Raw genomic sequence first — 20,048 nt, 5'->3', positions numbered from 1 at the left:
CCCCCCCCTTTTTTTTTTTTAAATTCTAATCCCTTCTTAAAGAATTTTTTGATTTAAGGGAACACTTTTTGGGGTCCTTAAGAAAGAGCTATAGTTGGTTGTAGCTTGGTCATGATTTACTAGGTGACCTGTGTGTAAAATTGGCTAAATGGACAGTGGATCAGGGTTCACTATCCTCACTCCACCTCCCCTCCTCCCTGTTGGGGTGGGATGAATGAGGATTCTTACAAGGAAGCATTTATATAAACAAAATACTTTATTATTTGAGAAAGAAAAGGCCAGATTACAAAATCTTTATACTGAAGTCTGTTCATTACCACACCAAAGGTTTATAATGGGCTTTAGTTTCTGTAACTATTAGGTTGAACCACATGAAACTGCCAACTTTGTAGATAAAAAAAGTCAAATATTGGCAATTTCATGTGGTTCAACCCCATATAAAATGAGCCAATGGCTAAGATTCCCTTTGGCAGCAAGATGTTCCCAGTCACATGTCTGTTGATGTTATAAACAGATGTCTGAGTGATAAACATGTCCTGCTTGAGAAAAACATCCTGTGCTTAGACCCTGGAAATGGTCTCGTGTAGGTACTGAGCGACTGGTCCCCCAGCTCCGGGGTTGCTCTTCTCAGCAGGCCCCGCCACCCAGCTTCTCAGCCTTATTACACAGATGGCCTCTCCTCTAGGGACACCAGCCCCTGCTCCGAGTGCCCTCCCACATTGCAGGTGAAGCCCGTCTGGCTCTGAAACCAGGATGACTTGATCATTTCCAAGCATCCCGAATGCACGCCCACCCAGGGGGCTCCTTCGAAACCACCATGAAAATTCTCCATCGTGAGCAAAACGTTTTTCTCACATCAAATCCTCCAGTGGATTCTCTTTCCCATCTTGCTTGTCCTCTCTCTGCCTCTGGGCATTCTGCATCCACGAAAACAAGAACACGGAGCTGTGGGTACTGCGCATACAGGAGTAGCATCGTGTCCGGACAGCCCACGATTCGCCAGGTGAGCAAGGACAGGACAAGTCGGGTTTTGCTCACGACCTCTCCGTGAAGATCACCCTCCCGCCTCCCACCTGCCCTAGGCTTCAGCTCCCAGTACAATATGTTTAACTTCACACGGGACGCAGATAAAAATAAAGCTTTCTTACAAATTACATTTTTTTCCAGTGAATTACTTCTGCAGTAAAAGTAGCTGCTACATAAATCCCTCCTGCTCTCTGAAAAGGAGCCACATTATTTCCAAAAATAGCATTCTTATTTTAATCATACAGAATAATTTGGGGCGCGGAGGTGGAACCCGGGAAGGAAATGGCTGGTCGGGGAGGTTAGTTGTTGGGGAAACACAGTCGAACTAAAAAATAAAATAAGTTTTGTGTAGAAACGGATTTAAAGGCATGCACGGAAATGGAATACATATGCCATTTGTCAAGAAAAATACTGCTTTATAGCTTTTACATTACAATTAAGGAGAAAGCAGAGGCGAGATGCGCCTCCAGATAATAACATTAAGTGTTTTTATAAAAATTCCCAAATGTACAAAGTCCTTGCCAGATAATAATCTGGGCAAAACAAAACAGAAACAGGGACTGACCCTGTTAGACGTATACCTGTAGGCATATCAAATGTAAATAATACAGACTTTACAACTTCTTCGTCTGGCCTGGCAGACTGTTTGCAAAACGCTGCTGGTGCTCTTGGAAACCGCAGTGAACACCGGACGTCTGCGTTCTCATTTCAAATACATTTGCAGAATTATTTTAAATTACAATATACAGTTCTCGTTAAATAGGACTCTGAGAGGATTCTGACAACAATTATTAGGGTTACAGTCATATATACAAACTAACTTCTGAAATGGCACGCCTGGCTGAACCAAAGAGACCACTTCTGCCTTTGTGATTCCTGGCTGCCAAAGGCAAAAAAAAAGGCAACAAACAACAACAACAACAACAACAAAAAAACGTGTGCCCGAGGCATGCTCGCTCGCTCCTTTGGAGAATATCCAACGGCCTGAAGGTTCCTGCCGCGCGGCCTGCTCGGAGCCAGGACGGCTTCCCAGCGCTTCCTTCTCGGCCATTCTAAGAGCATCATAAATAGTGTGTTCCCGTCAGCAGGCTTTAGAAGTGGGAAACCATGCTGCTTTGGGTGAAAAAGCGCGGTTTCCGAGGAAATAAGGCCACTGCTTCGTGGGGACTTTCCTGGACGCGTGCGATCCCGCCTTTCAGGGTCCTTGGAGCAGTCGGTGGGTCGGGGGGCTGCCGGCGCAGCACAGGGGGGGCCTCAGTCCTCCGTGTCCGGCTGGACGCCCAGGATGGCATGCAGTTCCTCGGGGGTGAACCCCAGCAAGTTCTGGAGGTCGCACACGAAGCGGTACACGTAGCGCTTCCCCGACGTCTTGTGGATGATGTTCTTGTCGTAGTAATAGCGCAAGCCGCGGCTCAGCTTCTCGTAGTTCATCTTGGGCTTGTTTTTCCTCTTTCCCCACCGGCGGGCCACCTGGACGGACACGGGTGGAAAGCGTCCAAATGTGCGATTAAGAGAAAGGGAACGACTTGCTCCCGATGGGGCTTCTCACGCCTGCTGCCCCGAGAGAACCTGAGCACCCCCAGACCACGGCACCTAGGGGTGCAGCCTGTTTTAGCCCACGTGCAGGGCACCGAGTCCCTCGGCTGTTTCTCTGAGGACAGAGGTGGATTCCGGTTGGGAGAGTGAGGGGCCCCCACCCACGGCGCCGGCTGGTGCACCAAGAGCCAAGGTTCACCATCGGCCGGGCCTGACACAAGGGAAATGCTGTGTCCCCCCACCTCCCGGCTTCTGGCTCCAGTCAGCACAGTCAACAGCTGCTGGGTGGGGTTCGGAGCCATGTGACACTCTGCATTCCTCAATGCTTCTGCTTCCCCAGGGAGTCGGGGAGGCGACAGCTTGCCCTCTGCTGCTGCCAGGGACCACAGGCTTCTCGAATGCCGTCCTGGAGGGTCTGCCCTCTGCTTTCTCCTCCAGGGCTTCCAAAGGCCTGAGCTGAGCTGGGCAGAGCTGCACCAGCCAGAGGACCAGCAAGGGCTGCTGGAGGCTCATCCCCACAGTGGGAAAAAGCAAATTTCCCATGGTATATTCGGACGGTCAGGAGACACCCTCAGTTTACCATTTGTGCCTTTTTATCAGACGAGAGAGCAACTCACAGATGCCCGCCCGGTGCCCGTGTGTTCACCCACAGAACACTAGACCCAGCTGTAGCGGTGAACCCTGCCTTGTGCCCAGAGAATTGAATTTATGAGCCCAAAGTGATGAAATCAGGTTTTAAAGCACCGAGACTGACTTCCCAGGCTCTGGCCGTACCTCATCGGGGTCGGCGAGCTTGAACTCCCATCCGTCCCCGGTCCAGCTGATGAACGGCTGGCAGGATTTGTCCGAGAGTAATTCCAGGAGAAACTGCCACAGCTGAATAGGTCCGCTTCCTGGGGGGAGGAGGGGGGATGTGTTATACAGTTTTGTTTTGTTTTTTTTTTATAAAATATTTTGTTTACTTATTCATGAGAGTCACACACACAGAGGTAGAGACACAGGCAGAGGGAGAAGCAGGCTCCATGCAGGGAGCCCGATGTGGGACTCGATCCCAGGACCCCAGGATCACGACCTGAGCCCAAGGCAGGTGCTCAACTGCTGAGCCACCCAGGCTTCCCTGTTACATGTTTTTTTTTTTTTTTTTTTTTTTCGCTTTAAAGTATGGCAATGGGGATCCCTGGGTGGCTCAGCGGTTTAGCGCCGCCTTTGGCCCAGAGCATGATCCTGGGGTCCCGGGATTGGGTCCCACATCGGGCTCCTGGCAGGAAACCTGCTTTTCCCTCTGCCTGTGTCTCTGCCTCTCTCTCTCTCTCTATCATAAATAAATAAAATCTTTAAAAAAATAAAAAATATAAAGTACAGCAAGGCTTTAGTCCTTCTGATGAAATAGGCTCACTGAGGAACGTGAGGCCCAACTCTGGGCAGGGTGCCAAGTGAAGGCACAACTCCAAGTGTGGTGGCAGCGCTGAATGCTTGAATGGCATGAGGCTAGACTCCCAATGTGGGGTCTTCCTCCCCGCCTCCCACTCCTGGAAAGGGGAGCACTACGCCCTCAGTTGCTGAGTTGGGTCTTTCTGGAAGAAAATTCCAACTCTGGACATCAAGATTCCTCATCTTGGGGGCACCTGTGTGGCTGGCTGGGTCTGTAGAGCATGTGACTCTCAATGTCAGGCTTATGAGTTTGAGCCCCACGCTGGGTGTCAAGATGACTTAAAAATAAAATCTTTTTTTTTTTAAAGACTTTATTTTTTATTTATTAGAGACACAGAGAGCGAGAGAGAGAGGCAAAGACACAGGCAGAGGGAGAGGCAGGCTCCACGCAGGGAGCCCGACATGGGACTCGATCCCGGGTCTCCAGGATCACGCCCTGGGCTGAAGGCAGGTGCTAAACCACTGAGCCACCAGAGCTGCCCAAAAATAAAATCTTAAAAAAAAAAAAAAATCCTCATGCTTTTTAATTGTTCCTTATGTCATAAGTTTCAGGGTTCATTTCTAGAACCACCCAGCGGGACAGGCTAAAGGGGCATTTCACCACAGAATGAGGCATGTCCCTGGAATCCTAGGCTACAGCCTTCCTGCCCAGTGACGGTGGGTAAATTGCTTAATCCAAGACTCAGTTTACTCAACAGCTGCTTGGACATTTGGGGTTGTCTCCATGGCCTCACCGGCTCTGTGAGGTATGCTTTGCTTCTCATATACTCTTTGTGGATTAATATTTAGAACCACCAACTTGTGACGAGAGCATTGCTGTAACTATTTTAAAGATGAGGCACAGCTCAGAGGCAAGGTGCCTTGCCCCAGACCACACACTCATCAAACAGCTCTTCCTCAAGACCCAACGGCCACCAGCAAGAAGGCTCTAAAGCACCAAGGACGGGAGTTCCGGGACCAGAGGTAACTGGGTTACTGGTGTGACCATGGAGCACGATCTACCCTGAGCCAACTGTCCCATCTGTAAAACAGGTTAATACCCCCACCTGCGCTGGACACGTCCCAAGGACAACCAACCATATATATGCCTCATTAACCACATAAAGCTGAGAGTCAACAAGTGGTAACTAATATTAAAGTGAAAAACACCAAGGGGCACCTGGGTGGCTCAGTCGGCTGAGCGCCGGACTCCGGATTTTGGCTCAGGTCATGATCTCAGGGTTGTGAGATCGAGCCCTGTGTTGAGATCCCCGCCCAGAGAGGAATTCTGCTTAGGATTCCCTCTCTCCTTCTGCACCTTTGCTCCCCACCTCCCACTGGTGTATGCCTGCACACTTCTCTCTCTCTCTCAAAATAAATAAATGCATTCATTGAATAAATAAAAAAAAAAAAAGAAAAGAGAAAGACCTCAACGCTACAGCTGTTTATTTTCTTATCAAGCTCACTCCCGTGCATGTTTGGAATGACAGAAAAGGAAAAAAATGGATGCTTCTGTATTCTTAGTTTAACCTACTATTTTAAGTAGGCACTTTTTTAAATCTAGTCGCTCCATATGGTCAAAATATGAAAAAAAAAAAAAAACACATTTAAGGACCCATGAAGCAATTTAAAAAAAAAAATCTTGGTATTTTTGCTAAAGTACTGGAAATATTTGGTTCTAAAAGCAGCCTTAATATTTGTCCCTTGCCGAAAATAGCTCTCGCCCAAATCTTAAAAATAAGATGGATTTTAGCAGCAAAAGCAAAGGTAAACAGTCCCTGTGTTATTTGAGGCTGGCTCAATAACAATAACGTCCCTCCCTGGGCCAGTTTACATTCTTCGGGATTCCTGGAGTGGGTGAGTCAGAGCCAAAGCCTCCAGAGGCCCATGTCCCCTGCATGGCCGCCGCCCCCTCCTCTGCAGGCTGGCCGAGCACAGCCCAGGTGACGGAGTGGCCCATGGACGTCATCCACGCTGCTGAGCCGTGCACACGACAGCTCCTGAGAGCTTGGCCTCTACAAAATTCAGGGACACAGCCTGCCTGATCTGGGACGACAGCCACGCATGAAATGTGCGATGCAGATGCAATGTGCGCCATCCAGAAACACCCCGGCGGAACACGGCGGGGGCCCAGGGGAGGAGGCGGGGACAGCCCAGGTGACACACTCACCTGTGAAGCCAGCCAGCACTGCCGCAGGTATAACCGGTTTGCCCTGCTCCACCGGGTCGCTCCTCTCCTGGATGTAGTCCTTGAAGGACATGGTCGGCTTATTGAGGCACAGGGATTGGCTGCAGTCATCCTCGAAGCTCTCGAAGGACGGCACTCGCTGCACGTCCAGCAGCGACGACTGGCTGTTCCAGGACTGCAGCAGGGAGTCCGAGCTCTCGAAGCTGTCCGCGCCGTTCTCAGGGGAGTCGCGGTCCCGGGGCTTCCCTGGCAAAGACAACCGGGCACCAAGGCTTGAGCCCTTGGGGACGGTGGACTGTCCAGTGCTCCCGAATGGTGAGGGCCCGTGGGCCAGTCTGGGGTTCACGCCAGCCACCCCCACCCCACCCCACCGACAGCCTGCTGGTGCAGAGCCCCGGACTTCTCAAGAGCACTTGTCCCCTATACGCCCTATACAACCACGTCCTCCACCAGCGGCAGCAAGTGCACCTCACAGAATGGAATATTATACAGCAATGAAAAAAGAAAGCCCGCCTGCCCCATCCAACGGCGTGGCGGGTCTCAGGCATAGTGAGCAAATGACAAACATGAAAGAAAGCATAATGCTATGGTTCCATTTCTATCAAGCTCCAGGACAGGAAAAACTAACCTATAATGACAAAAATCAAGCCAGTGGTTGCCTCTTGGTTGGGGGGTGGGGGGGATGCTTCTGACTGCAGGAATGTCCTGTTTCTGCATGGTCTCCCCAAATATCCCACTGGGTGGAGGGATCCAGCCGCGAGCAGGCTCCGTACAGTCGGGCCCGGAGCCTGCGACCCGGAGGGAGTCGATGCGTGCTGAGCAAGCCTGTCACCCGCGGTGGTGACACTGCGGAGCCCTCGGCACACGGGGATTGCACTTACCAGAACCGCCAGCGAGCACGTTCAAGTTGCCGCTCGCGAAGTCCTGGCCGACCGGGCAGTAGTTGACGCTGACGGTGCTGAGCCGGGACTTGGAGAGCATCTGGAACTCCTGCTCAGAGCCGAGCGCGCCGGGTGCCGCCGAGGGTGCGCACACGTCCAGGAGGCCGCCTTTAGGGTAATTCTGCGTCTGCACCCCATACGTTGCTTGTTCCACGCCAAAGCCTGGGATGGGACAGTCGGAAGGCAGAGCTATTAGGTGGAGTGACAGGGTCACCGGAGACCCTCCATGCCCTTGAGCCGAATCAAATGCAACCGGTTCTGTAGGGTCTAACCCTCCCCGAGACCGCGGTGGAAAGGAGGCTTTGGCAGGTGGCCATTCATGCTGTCAGCCCACAAGCCCTTCCCCAACGCGCCTGCTGCCTCTGGACCAAGACGTGACCCTCCTTGAGGTTAACATTTCTCCGGCTCTAGTGCATCAAATGCTTTATGTGACTCTCAGGATGGCAGAGGCTCTTTCACTTCCAGGGGAAGTGAGGCTCGGAGAGCCTGAGTGATCTGCCACCCAGTATGTGACTTGTAGGGGAACATCCCCTCCCTCTGCTGGCGAGGGGGGCCACCCAGAGCCTACACTCATCAGTGTCAGTGACCAGAAGGCCCGAATTCCATGCCACTTCTTTAAGCTCCAAAGATCAGAGCAAATTTAGAATTGCTTTCTACATGCTTCCTGTGCCTGGCACCTCTTATCTATCCTTCGAGCTCTGACCACAGCCATCAGATGCTCACTTCGCTCCGCCCCGTGCTCCGGGAACTGCCTTAGAGAGCACTGGCCAGTGCAAAGACAATGCCAGCCACGTAGGCCATGTTAAATTTCCTAATAGCCATAGGAACAAGGTAGAGAGAAACAGGTGAAAATTAATTATAATATTTTAATATTTAACCTGACTCAGTGTCACCAATGATCATTTTACATGTAATCAATCTCTTAAAAACTATTAAGGAGGCATTTTACATTCTTCGTTCCACTGAGCCTTTCGGAGCCATTGTATTCTTATCCCACGTCTAGGTGTGGACCAGCCGCGTTTCCAGCAGCTCAGCAGCCACATGTGGCCACCCCACGGGACAGCACAGGCCTAGATCGTGCCTTCAGACCTCCTGCTAGGGAGTCCAAATTTATTTTTATTTTATTTATTTGGGGGAGGCGGTTAGGAACCCAAATTTAATAGGAAAAGCTAAAAGCAAGGTCTTCAGGGCAGAACTGATTGGACTGACCTAGTGAATTGCTATTAATCCAATGAGGGACTGAGTTGAGGTGTGAATTTTCTTCATACTGATCTTCCGTCTTTTCTTGGTTTTCTGAAAAAACAGACGGGAGAGGTAGGATTACAAATCAAAGTTAAAAACTACGCACAGAAAAAAAAAAGTGTATTTCTAAATGACTGCTGTCTGGTTATTTTAGAAAACCTGAATGCATTTACGCTTCACATTTAAACTGATGGTATTTGGTGTCATTCGGTCTGTTTTTTTGTTTTTTGTTTTTGTTTTTAATTTGGTCTTTTTCAAAAACTAGAGACGGCAATGAATTTTTAATAGCCAGAGGACGTTTTCCAAAATGAATGCGGACACTGGCCACGTGAAATGTTCTACTGCATAATCTTAAATATCTAGAGTGTGAATTTAATTCATCCATGCCATCAATAGGTAGTTAAATATTTATGAAGCGCCACCTGTCCCAGGGGCTGGGAGCACAGGGGGTTAGTAAAGCAGATCCAGTTCCTGCCAGATACAAGGGTTCGTGGCTTCAAACCCTACAGAGCTGTGGGGCTATCAAGGGGGGACCACAGTGCCCCAGACCTTGGAAATGGAAAAATTATTAGCATTCTCTGTGTGTGCTGACTTCCCACAAACACACGGAACCACACACACCCACACATCCTGGTCCACAGACCTACGCCCGGAGTAATGGCAAAACGGGCCCAACCTGCCAGTGAACAGACCCATCAGAAACCTGTCAAATCAGACTTGTCCAAGTTTAGGGAGAATTTGGGAGTCTCCAAAAATAAGTTTCCATGGGCCTCAAAAGGCACTGCTGAAAAGAGAAGGGGATTGAAGCCTTCTCAAGTCTTTTAAAGATTCTGAGTCTGTAAAAGGTGTTGAAACTCGGGGTTTAAAATCAAGTGAACAAGGACTACTACGGCCCTGAACTCCACCAATGCACTAATTGTCTTATATTTTTAACCTAGTCCCTCACTAGAATTTTTTTTTTTCTTTTTAACTGGATGTATTTTTAACATTGCTCTCGACACTCTCCTAAGGCTTACACCAAGACTTTCTATACGATGAGAGTGCTTTTGTTCCGTGGCCAGTTTCTGTATAATGTGTCAGCGTATAAATATGTGTCAATTACTTCTGCGTTTGTTTAAATATCTAAAACCCAAACAAATTCATGTTGTCAGATTCCTTTTGGTCTCAGGAAAATTTACTCTAAAATTCACGGAGTTTTTTTTTTTTTTTTTTTTTTTTTTTTTTTTTTTTTTTAATTCACGGAGTTTGAATAAAGGCTCCCTTTCATTGAGGCTGACTTACTTCTCTGGGTTCGATAAGGTGAGCCACAAAACACGGGATGACTTCTTGCTGGCCTCCATATCTGAGCCAACACGCACTCCTCTGACACATGCCATCTGACCACCGTCAACAAGTGAGTGACTAAGGTTACTGCCTTGTGGCTATACTTGATGCTACACACACACACACACACACACACACACACTTCTGTGGATTAAAAACCCATAATCACTGCCACATATTTGACTCACTCTGGTGGCATTTTCAAGCAATTTACTCTACATTATTTGAAACCCTGACTTAGTAGGATCACAGAGCACTGATTCCCCCCATCACCCTTCCCCCACCATGGCTTTCCCCAAGGGGGAGGAGCCCCGTCAGTCACTCAGCTGAACCTTTGATCATCTGCTCCAGATGCTCCCAGAGAATGTCGCCCACAAAATCAGGTGCCAGCTCCAGAAAACGCTCCTTGCCCAGGTTACACAACACCTGGCCGTTCATGCCGAACCTCTGGAGGTTCACGTTCACCAGGCTGAACTCGTTGATGGCCCAGAGAAGCCACTGGCACACCTGCTGCTCGGTCCACAGCCAGGGGTCTGCAGGGGAGGGAAGAAAAAGTCAGAACACACACAGGGAGAAAATGTGGAGGGAGACAAGGAGACCAGAATCACTCCTGATCCAGATGCGTACCAGAGACCCGCCCACGGAGCAAGCCACCCAGCTAAATTCTAAGACACTAATCGTGATGAATTAAGCATTCGGTTAACTGGGTCAGAATAAAAAGTGGCTCAGGTTAACCACATCCCTGCCACCCTGCAAGATGCCCTAACAAAGCTGAAAAAAAAAAAGTCATCTCAAGCAACTGTGGTAAGAGTTGTTGTTCTAGTACAACATAGACTCAGAGAAAGGACTCGAAAAACTGGCACTTACTCTTTGGGATGCCAAGGCGGCGCTGCTCCTTCTTGAAGCCGCTGAAGGTAGCTTTTAAGGCTTGACTCATTACAGCCTTGCTGCACGGAGTTAACAGAGGCAATTCACAGTTGGTTGAATCTAGAAAAAGAAACCCATGGGGACATGAGGACTTCAAGCTGGGAATACCAGATAGAGAATTTAGGGGAGAAATCTTAGTTCTCAGCAAGAACAACTGCAGTCTCCAACCTTGACATAATTCCTTAAAGGAGTATAAATATTAACAAAAATTTGAGGGAGGGGACAGGAATTGAAAATATATTATTATCTTAAAAAAACATCTAAAATAAAACTCAAGTTTTATTTTATTTTGCAAATCATTTTGCAGAACTTCATAAAACAATCCCCCTTAGCTGAAATTTCTATCTAAATCTCCTTTAACATCTTTAGACAAGAAAGAAAGTACGCGGTTTTGGTCAAAAGTTTTAAGGGATGCAAATGCACCCTAAGTGATTTCCATTACACTAAGCAGCAGGCAAAGGGACTTCTGACACACCTGCAATTTTTTTTAAGGAAAGGGAATTATTATTATTTTTAGATTATTTATTCATGAGAGACGCAGAGAGAGAGAGAGGCAAAGACGGAGGCAGAGGGAGAAGCAGGCTCCATGCAGGGAGCCCAATGTGGGACTCGATTCCAGGACTCCAGGATCACACTCTGGGCCAAAGGCAGGCACTAAACCACTGAGCCACCCAGGGATCCCCACACCTGCAATTTTTAATGAAAAACAATCTTCTCTGGATTCGCTCAGCAATTTCAAGAATGATAAATGACTGGCACATGATGGCATGCTTATGCAAGCATGTGTTTTAATTAGTTTTCGGGGCTATATCTTCTAGCACCTACTTCGTATGACAAAGTAATCTCTGGAATGTTTCCAAGTAACAACACTATCACAGTAATTGTGCAGGCATTATCTGACTGCTATCCGTTTAAAAAATAATAAACAACAACATTAAGAACTACAGACATAGGACGCCAGGGTGGCTCAGTGGTTGAGCATCAGCATTTGGCTCAGGTTTTGATCCCGGGGTGCTTGATCCCACATCAAGCTCCCTGCAGGGAGCCTGCTTCTCCCTCTGCCTGTGTCTCTGCCTCTGTCTCTCTCATGAATAAATAAATAAAATCTTAAAAAAAAAAACCTACAAAAGTAAATGCAGATGGGCAAATATTAGCAAGTATAATTTGTTGCCCCAAGACTCCAGAGGGGGATGATCTAACAGATGATAAGACCCCAGAATGAGAAGCTGGAGTGCACTTTAATGGTCTGCTTTGCAGGTCCCCCTGGGAGATGGAGCCCCGGCTTGCTACAGTGATGAAAACATCCCACTGAAAATCTCAGGGGCTCCCCTGCAGTTTGCTACCAGCAAGGCATTTGCTCTCACCAGGGTGCGTCTGGCAGCAGATGACATTAGAACCAACAGGCTCATAAAGAAGGAAAACTGTCTTCTCCCAGGCCCAGAGCCACCATCCGACTTCTCATACCAAAGATTCAAGACACCAACCTTTGTCGCTTTACCAACTGTCATCTTTTTATTAACTGAACTACCGGAAACCATGCACAGTTTGTCAAGTCTGAGTAACAAATTACCATGAGAAATTGAATCCAAGCCTGTCGGCACTTCTTGCAGTGTTTGCTCTTCATTTAGAGAGGGGAAAATAGCAAACAGGGACCCATCAAAGGTGTCAAAAGCTGGCTGGCGCTGCAAAACAGATGGAGGAGAAAACTGAAATTAATCTTTAAACTCATTTAATTACCTGTTTTAAAAGGGGTCGTCCATGAGCGATCTTACTTATGCACCCTGATGAAACTGGCAAATATAAAGCCATCAAAGGAACTGACCAGTCAGTGCTCTGATCAGACGTCTACACAGTCCAAATTTTACTCTGGATCATTGCATTGACCTCACGGAGTCGGAAGGACTGGAAATTTATTTTGAATGGCCTAATGAATTTCAATTAATAAAATAAGTAAACAAACCTAAAAATAACAGAGTTTGGAACAACAGTGCTGCGTGGGACTTAGAGACCACCTGGTCCAAACACCCGGCCCCTCAGCCACATCAGAGGGAAACTGAGTCAGACCCTCAGCAGGACAGTTTTAGCTCATTGCAGTTAAAGCAGAGGCAGACGAGTGAGTGAGATTTGGAAAACAGTGAGATAAATTATTTGTGGAAGCATTTATTTTTGTTTAACCGTGGCATGCTTTAATTGAAACTAGATTTTTTTTTCCCCTCACCAATTCCAAAGGTTCAGAAGACCGTAAAACATTCCTCATGGTTTAATTTTATAAAAGTAAAGGTGTTGAAAGGACCCCTGGCTCCCCATCATTAACTAAGGGGAAAGATTTCTAAAGGAAAAAAAAAAGTTTCAAGTTAAAGTCTTTACAGCTTAGGGGGACAAAGTGGACAGGGACACAGGGAAAGATAAGCCCCACAGTGTGTTGATCTCGTCTAAAATTTATGAAAGAAAAGATAGCCTTTAAATGTAAGACCTGTTTATAAGTAACAGATGAAGTCTTGATTCATTGCTGCCTGACTTGCTGAGGAACAACGTAAAAGATGGGTATATTTTTCCAACATACACTGGAAAGCCCATGTTATGTGTAATACATGACCCATCTGTTGAGTCATCAATTAAAAAAAATGTGCAACACATTTACAAATAAAATCGGTTTGTGTGCTTTCTTCTTAGAAATGCAGAACAATGAATGACGCATTACGTAAGAAGGCAGGCAGCACAAGTTGGAACTCAGCCGAAAACACTCAAGACAATCCTGTCCCAATGATGTTGAAGCCCAGCAGCCCCCTCCTCCTCCCCGACCCAAGCCCAAGACAATAATGCTCGACAGCCAAAACCTTAAGGGAAAAAACAATCAAGTTCGAAATCCACATCCAGATTTATAAACTAACTTCAGGGATAATTTTGGTGAAACAGCCAATTGATTTTTTAAATTCCCACTAGTGTTTCCCCCAGGTGACCAAGAAATGCCTCTCCTTTCCTGACTGGAAGTTCTTTTTTTAAAATCAGGAAGCCAAAAGACAATACAAATTCGCACTGAGTATTTCAACACATCAATTTCAGCAACTACTGTTTCTTCTCCAAACCCAGAAATCACATGGGCATCATCAAGTTCTTTTTAACTTATAGAAGGAAGAATTTCTCTTTCCAGGGGTGTGGTTACAAACTCAATACCACAATTTCTTGTACAGTTTGTGCCATGCTGAAAACATCTGACCGAATCAAACCAGAAAACTCATTGGCTTGAAGTTTCGTGACCTTCGTGACACTCTAGAGGAGCCTGTGCCCATTTTTGGCTCCTTGGGCTCTCCCAGACAAACAACCTCAAAAGGACTTAACAAAGGAAAATATAACACGCCAGGGATACATCTGTGTAAGAGCTTGGAGGGGACCAGTCTAAAATCACTGCTCCAAAACCCGTTTACTACAGGATGCTAAGAAAACAATCAAATCTCGCTGTCACATTTGGAGAAAGCCAATGGGAAATGATCTGTTCGTGCTACTCAAGAACATTCCCAAAAGGATTGAGACAGAAGCTACATGAGATTTGGTTATTATGCACCAGAAAAGGTTCCTTTATCTTTCATCTGTGCTTTGGTTTATGCCAATAGGCACACTGGTTCACTGGTTCTCTGTGGCAGTGAGGACAGGCTGCCTGCAGCCCTGGGGTCACTGCCTCTTCTGAAGGAAGAAGCCTTCACAGTGGGGCTGGTCTTCTTCCTCTCAGCTCTTTTCTTTCTAGTTCTTTAAGAACCAACCCCTCGCCCCTGGGGAAACTCAGGAGTGAGCAGTAGAGAGACAGCTTCTCCAGCTCTGCCCTATGGAGAATCATAGGATTTTTCACCTGCTAGAAGTCTCAGAAATAAAACCACAAAGGCCTCACCATCTGCAAATTAAATGGTTTCATATCTTGGAAGACAAGTAGAACGAGCATCAGGAGACCCATTTTATAGACTAGAAAACTGAGGCCCAGAGAGATTAAGCAAACAATCCAGAGTCACACAGCCCGTAAATTAAAAGGCTGGGGCTAGAGCCAATCTTTTAGGACCTAGCATATTATTTTTTTCTCCCAGAGATGGAGTTTTCCTATATTTTAAAAAAACATATCAGTTAAGATTTGCTCACTTACCTTGAGTGTCCCTCTGTAACTGTTAGATACAGGGGCCACCTGGTCCATGTTCTTGATTCCAAAGTCATTCATCTTTAAGAAAAAAAGAAAGAAAAAGGAAAAGACATAAAGAAAGAGTCACGGGGGCAGCAAAGCATGCACATTTTTAAGAAGTACTGGCTGCGTCAACCCTAATTCTGGTGGAGTCTGTCAAGTTCTACAGCAAGACAGGTCATTCAAAACTGAATGCCAGTTCTTACTCAAAAGGCCCAGCTTGCAAAGGGCATGCTATTCAAGTAATTAAATAATCATGCCGATTCTCTACTGAATTCCACTTAGATATGAAGCACACACATAAAGTCACTTTCTGGCTGGCTGGTCAGGGCCTCCCAAGGGAGCCAGGCTAGGGGGGCTGAGCAAGGAGGACCCCATCTTTCCATCACAGGAGTGGGCCGAGCTGCTTTTCACTGCCATGTCCACGGTCTGCTCAGAGCGTAGGACCTCAGTGCGGGTGGCGGGTGCCAGGAAGGCACAGGCCACTCCTGTCTGCTGGGGAAAAGCGAGGAGGGGAGGCAGTCAGCTCAACCTGGGAACTCCTGGTGGATCCAGATACCCAGCTCCGGGTCAGCATGCTGGAAAGAGCCTTCGAGGCCCTAACCCCTCCCTAAGCTGTGAGGAAACATTCCCAGGAAGGACATAAAAGGTTCCCAGAACCACTGCTTCAGACCAAACCCCCTGCATTGTCCCAGATCCTCCTGTGTTCACTGCACACACTCCAGATGTGTCCGATGTGTGTGTTGCTCAGCTGTGCGTCTCCTCGAGGGGGAAGTAATGCCGATCATGGATCGGTCTCACTTGCTCAGTATAGGCCTATACTACACAGACCTGAGCTGACCAGCGTGGTAGCCACCAGCCTCCTGTGGCTAGGCCCATGGCTAGGATGGGCTGAGAGGAGCTCCGCATGTAAAAGCCACAAGATTTCAAAGATTTGGTAGAAAAAAAGTATCTCAGTAACGAGACTTTCTATTTACTGCATGTTAATGTAATATTCTGAATGTATTCAGTTAATTGAAATATATTGCAATTAACTTCACTTACTTTACCATATCTAATGGGCTCTTGGAAATTTTATAGTTACTTCTGTGGCTTGCAAGTGGACAGTGCTGTACGCTGAAAACTTAACTTGGAGCCCTAACATGTGGCTGGCTGGGTAAGTTCTATATTAATAAGGAAGAAAGGCACCAAGATAACGCCACCAGAGTGGCATATAAAAATAGAGAGCAACTAAAACTAAAACTCATTTTTCAAAGGGGCTGGGTTAGCATCAATAATAGTAACCTTTACCCCATGGGGCAAGCCTCGCCCCGTGTCCCCCACCCCCCAACTCCAGCTTCCTGGCTTTGGAACTGAATGAAGGTCTAGAGGAAGCTTTACAGGGTCCTCCTAATTGTTCTCCCCCATGATCTCCCCTGGGTGCTGCCACCTGTTACAACCAGAAATTTCGAGCAATTAAAACATTGTGCAATTGACAGCGCTTACTGGAGGTGGCAAGTAGGCCATTTCCCCGTGACTACCTCGAGTTTGTACTTTGTTTTCTCTTTATGATCAACGTTATGGCTAAACCAGACCTCCCAACTACTACTACTACACACACACACACCCCTGGTTAGAGAGGCAGCGTGGGAGGAGAGTCTACGCCACAGAGCAAGCAAGAGGCGCTGGGGAAGGTTGTTAAAACCCTCAGAGTACGAGTAATTATCATGGTGGCCAATGGAGGCCGGAAAACACTGAAAATAAATTAATAGTCCTATGGGGCGAGATGGGAGTAGAGAAAGGGTTGTCCTGCTTCCAAAGTGGCCACCCTGGCTCAGAATCTCCACTTGGTGGATCATGCCATCCACATGCACTCAGGAATCAATATTCACTACTAATGATCCCAGTGGGACAGAGTCCTCCTGTCAAGAGCTAAGCCCAAGTTGGGCGACCCCCCATTCCCACTTCACTGAATCTTCCTGACTTTTCTGAGACACAGGTGTTGTAACATTTTTCGGCGATGTTGCCTCTTACCGGGCAATGGAGGCCCAGAGACCTCTCATGACTTGCCCAGGATCACACAGCTCCTGCAGAGCTACTAAGGGGGGGCACAGTGCAGATCAATCCCAGGGGATCTCCTTCATGGGGAGTAACAGGATGATGAGGCATGGGTCTTCTCCCACCATATCACTATGGAGTGGAGAGAGTGCATACAAATATTCTTAGACCACCGCCCTGCTCTCTACTCTTTAACCATGGGACGTGCCTCCTAACTCTGAGCTTTAGGAACTAAATCCTGTTACCTGCTGATTAAATCAACAAACCCTAAATAGAAGACCCAAATGATAAAGACATCTTAACAGCTACCAGTGGTCCCTCCTGAGCCCACTAGGCCAGCTCTTTTTCTAAGTCTGGTTTGCAGATAACCTTGCTGACTTTATTGGACATTTTTTTCAGCCTCAAACAAATGGACAGAGCGACTTGGTATGGAAGGTACTGGATAAAGCTCGCCTGGTTTTTTGGGTACAAATAGCAGGAGAAAAGGCAGTCTACCACTCCCACATAAAGAGCTCTAATTACTAGCCACAGAATAGAATTCTTTTGTTGTCCAGCTTTTAATTTGTTTTGTAAAAACCATGTGGAATCAAAGTGCTCCTCCAATGGTTTCAGGCAGACACATAACTAACGAAATTGAAGTTCGCTTATTTTACTCAACAAAGCTTGTTAAGGTGGCAGACAGGTCAAGTTTCTCTACCCAAATTAATTTTAAATTCAAGTCCTCGCGGGTTGCTCTACTGATTGCTGCTTTTGAACAACAACAACAAAAAAAAAAAAAAAAAAGGAAAGAAAACATGGCAGAAATGTGTGAGCTGGGAACAGTAAAATTTTAAAACAAAGAGAACTTGCCTAACAACAGTACCTTTCCTGGAAGGGAGTGATCATTTATGTGAGCGATCAGAGCTCAGGTTTAGAGTTGGGTAAATTCGAAAAACAAAAGCCAAAAAACGAAGCCATTTGCTGCCTTTGGAAGGTTGGTTTGCTCTTTCTTTGGAAAGTTATCAGTTTAGAGAGAGCAATGACTAACCTCAGAAATGAGTGAATATTTCCCTGCAGGGCCCACAGTGCTAACATTTACTGTACTGAGATATCACTCAGAATTTTAATAAACCTTAACTTGGAGATTTATCTCCAAGATTGGGGGTGGTGTGGACAGACAGCGCACAGGCACCTCCATTATCCAGGACCAGCACAATCTCCTGCTGGTGAATTAAAATGAATCACCTCTATCTCCAAAGGGGACTGCTCACTTCTTTACTTTCTAAATAAGTAGCTCGTTTCTACCAGTTTAAGCTACCCTGCAACTGAATAGAGGCCAATATCTTAAGAGTCTCCTGTGCTTAAACACACACACACACACACACACACACACACGCACACACGCACAAACCACCCCCCCCAAAAAAAACGATAATCAAACCCAAACCAAAAAACCCACAGACGTGCAAATGTTAACCTTTCATTCAAAATCCTTTAAGAAGGCGAAAATAAAGGCAGCTCCGCGCACCCACACCCGCATTTCCGACAGGCTCCCACGCTCGACCCGCGGCCCCAGCGCCCCCATCCAGGAGCCCCGGGGCGCCCTGGGGGTCTCGCCCTCGCCCGGCGCCCCCCTCCCCCCGCCAGGGCCCGGGGTGGCCGAGCAGGTGACCGGGGACCTGGCACGTTGCGGGGGAGCCGCAGCCTCCAGGTGTTCCAGGTGCTCCAGGCGCCCCTCCCCGCCCGCACCCTGCGCGGCCCGCGCGCTCCGGTAAGTCACCGCAGAGCCGGGCGCGCGGGGGCCCCTCCGCGGAATCAGCGCGCGGGGCGCCCTCTGGATGGAGCCCCCCAAACCCGCATTGCCTTTTAGAAACAAAAGCGAGTGGAACAGGCGGGCGCGCCCCGCCGGTCCCCTCGGCCACCCGGGGCCGCGGCCCAAGTACGCGGCCGGCTCCGCGCATCACCGCCCGGACCCCCACCCCCACCCCCACCCCGCGCATCACCGCCGGGTCCCCCCGCGCATCACCGCCCGGGCATTCCCCGCACCGCCCACCGCGCATCACCGCCGGGACCCCCCCCCCGCGCATCACCGCCCGGGACCCCCGCGCATCACCGCCGGGACCCCCCCCCCGCGCATCACCGCCCGGGACCCCCGCGCATCACCGCCCGGACCCCCCGCCCCCCGCGCATCACCGCCCGGACCCCCCCCCCCCGCGCATCACCGCCCCGGACCCCCGCGCATCACCGCCCGGACCCCCGCCCCCCAACCTCCCGCCTCCGAGCCGGGCCCCCGGATGAGCAGTCGCCGCCCCGCCGCGACCCCGGCTGTGCCCCGGGATCCGCACCTCGGGGCTGCCCACGTCCGCCGCCCGGGGGTCTGGGTCCCCGGGAGCGGAGCCGCGCCGAGGGCGCCCTCCCGCCCCCCCCGCCCGGGGCCCAGCTCTTACCGCGCCGCTTCGGGCAGGGCCGGCGGCTCTCGGGGCCGGGCTCCGCGGGGCGCGTCGGACGCGAGCGAGGGCGGCGGGGCGGGGGGGTCCGGGCGCGGGGCGCGGGGCGCGGGGCGCGGGCACCCGGCGGGGGTCGGGAGCCGGGGACGCTGGCGGGGCGAGGCGGGCGGCTCCGGGGCTGGAGGACCGGGCCGCACCGCGCTCCGTGCCGCCACCGGAGGAAGTAACCGGCCGGTCCCCTCCGCGGCGCGCTCTTCAGGGCCGGGGGAGGAGAGAGGAGGGAGGAAAGACGACAGAGGGGAGGGGAGGAGGGGCGAGGGGGAGGGGAGGAGAGAGGGGAGGGAGGAGACGGGAGGAGGAGAGACGGGAGGGGGGGAGGGAGGAGGGAAAGGAGGGGGAGGAAGGGCGGCGGGAGGGGAGAGGAGTGGAGGGACGGAGGAGGAGGAGGAGGAGGAGGAGGAGGAGGAGGGCGGGCAGCGGCGCCGAGGAGGGGTGAGGACGCGAGGGGAGGGGCGCGGGGCGGGGCCGGCTCCCTCCTGCCGGGACGGCGCGGGGCGCCCGCTGTCACCTGGCTGCGGCCCTCGCCTGCGGCTCTGGGACCGCGGGGCCTCCCCTCCCCCCCTCCCCCCGTCCCGGGGCCTTCACCCCAAAGGCGCCCCTGGGCCCGGGCAGGAGCGGGGTGGGGGCACCGAGTGGCCGCGGGGCTTGGGTAACAAGGGGCTCCCTCCGGCCCGGCTCCTGGACCCCCTCCTGGCCTCGCGATTTCTCATTCTATCACGAAGTCTCCAAAATGCGTCTGCGGTGCCAAAAGGTCCGAATCGAGGCCCTCG

The 20,048-nt window shown here is 49.8% G+C and overlaps 1 protein-coding gene across 1 annotated transcript; it reads right to left on the bottom strand.

Annotated features, from left to right (window-relative positions):
* Positions 1–237: 237 nt before the first annotated feature.
* ETS2 (ETS proto-oncogene 2, transcription factor) lies at positions 238–19,455 on the bottom strand. Its single transcript, XM_038581505.1, has 10 exons — positions 19,219–19,455; positions 14,723–14,794; positions 12,164–12,275; positions 10,534–10,653; positions 9,999–10,199; positions 8,311–8,394; positions 7,042–7,263; positions 6,143–6,406; positions 3,337–3,455; positions 238–2,496 (listed from the first exon to the last, which is right to left on the bottom strand). The coding sequence occupies exons 2-10, from the start codon at positions 14,792–14,794 to the stop codon at positions 2,281–2,283; spliced, it is 1,410 nt and encodes a 469-aa protein (XP_038437433.1). The 5' UTR covers positions 19,219–19,455; the 3' UTR covers positions 238–2,280.
* Between the last annotated feature and the right edge of the window lie 593 nt (positions 19,456–20,048).

This window comes from Canis lupus, chromosome 31, assembly GCF_011100685.1.
Source record: "Canis lupus familiaris isolate Mischka breed German Shepherd chromosome 31, alternate assembly UU_Cfam_GSD_1.0, whole genome shotgun sequence".
Lineage (NCBI taxonomy): Eukaryota > Metazoa > Chordata > Mammalia > Carnivora > Canidae > Canis > Canis lupus.
The sequence above is the reverse complement of the archived record's forward strand: the minus strand, read 5'-3'. Positions and strand labels throughout refer to the sequence as shown.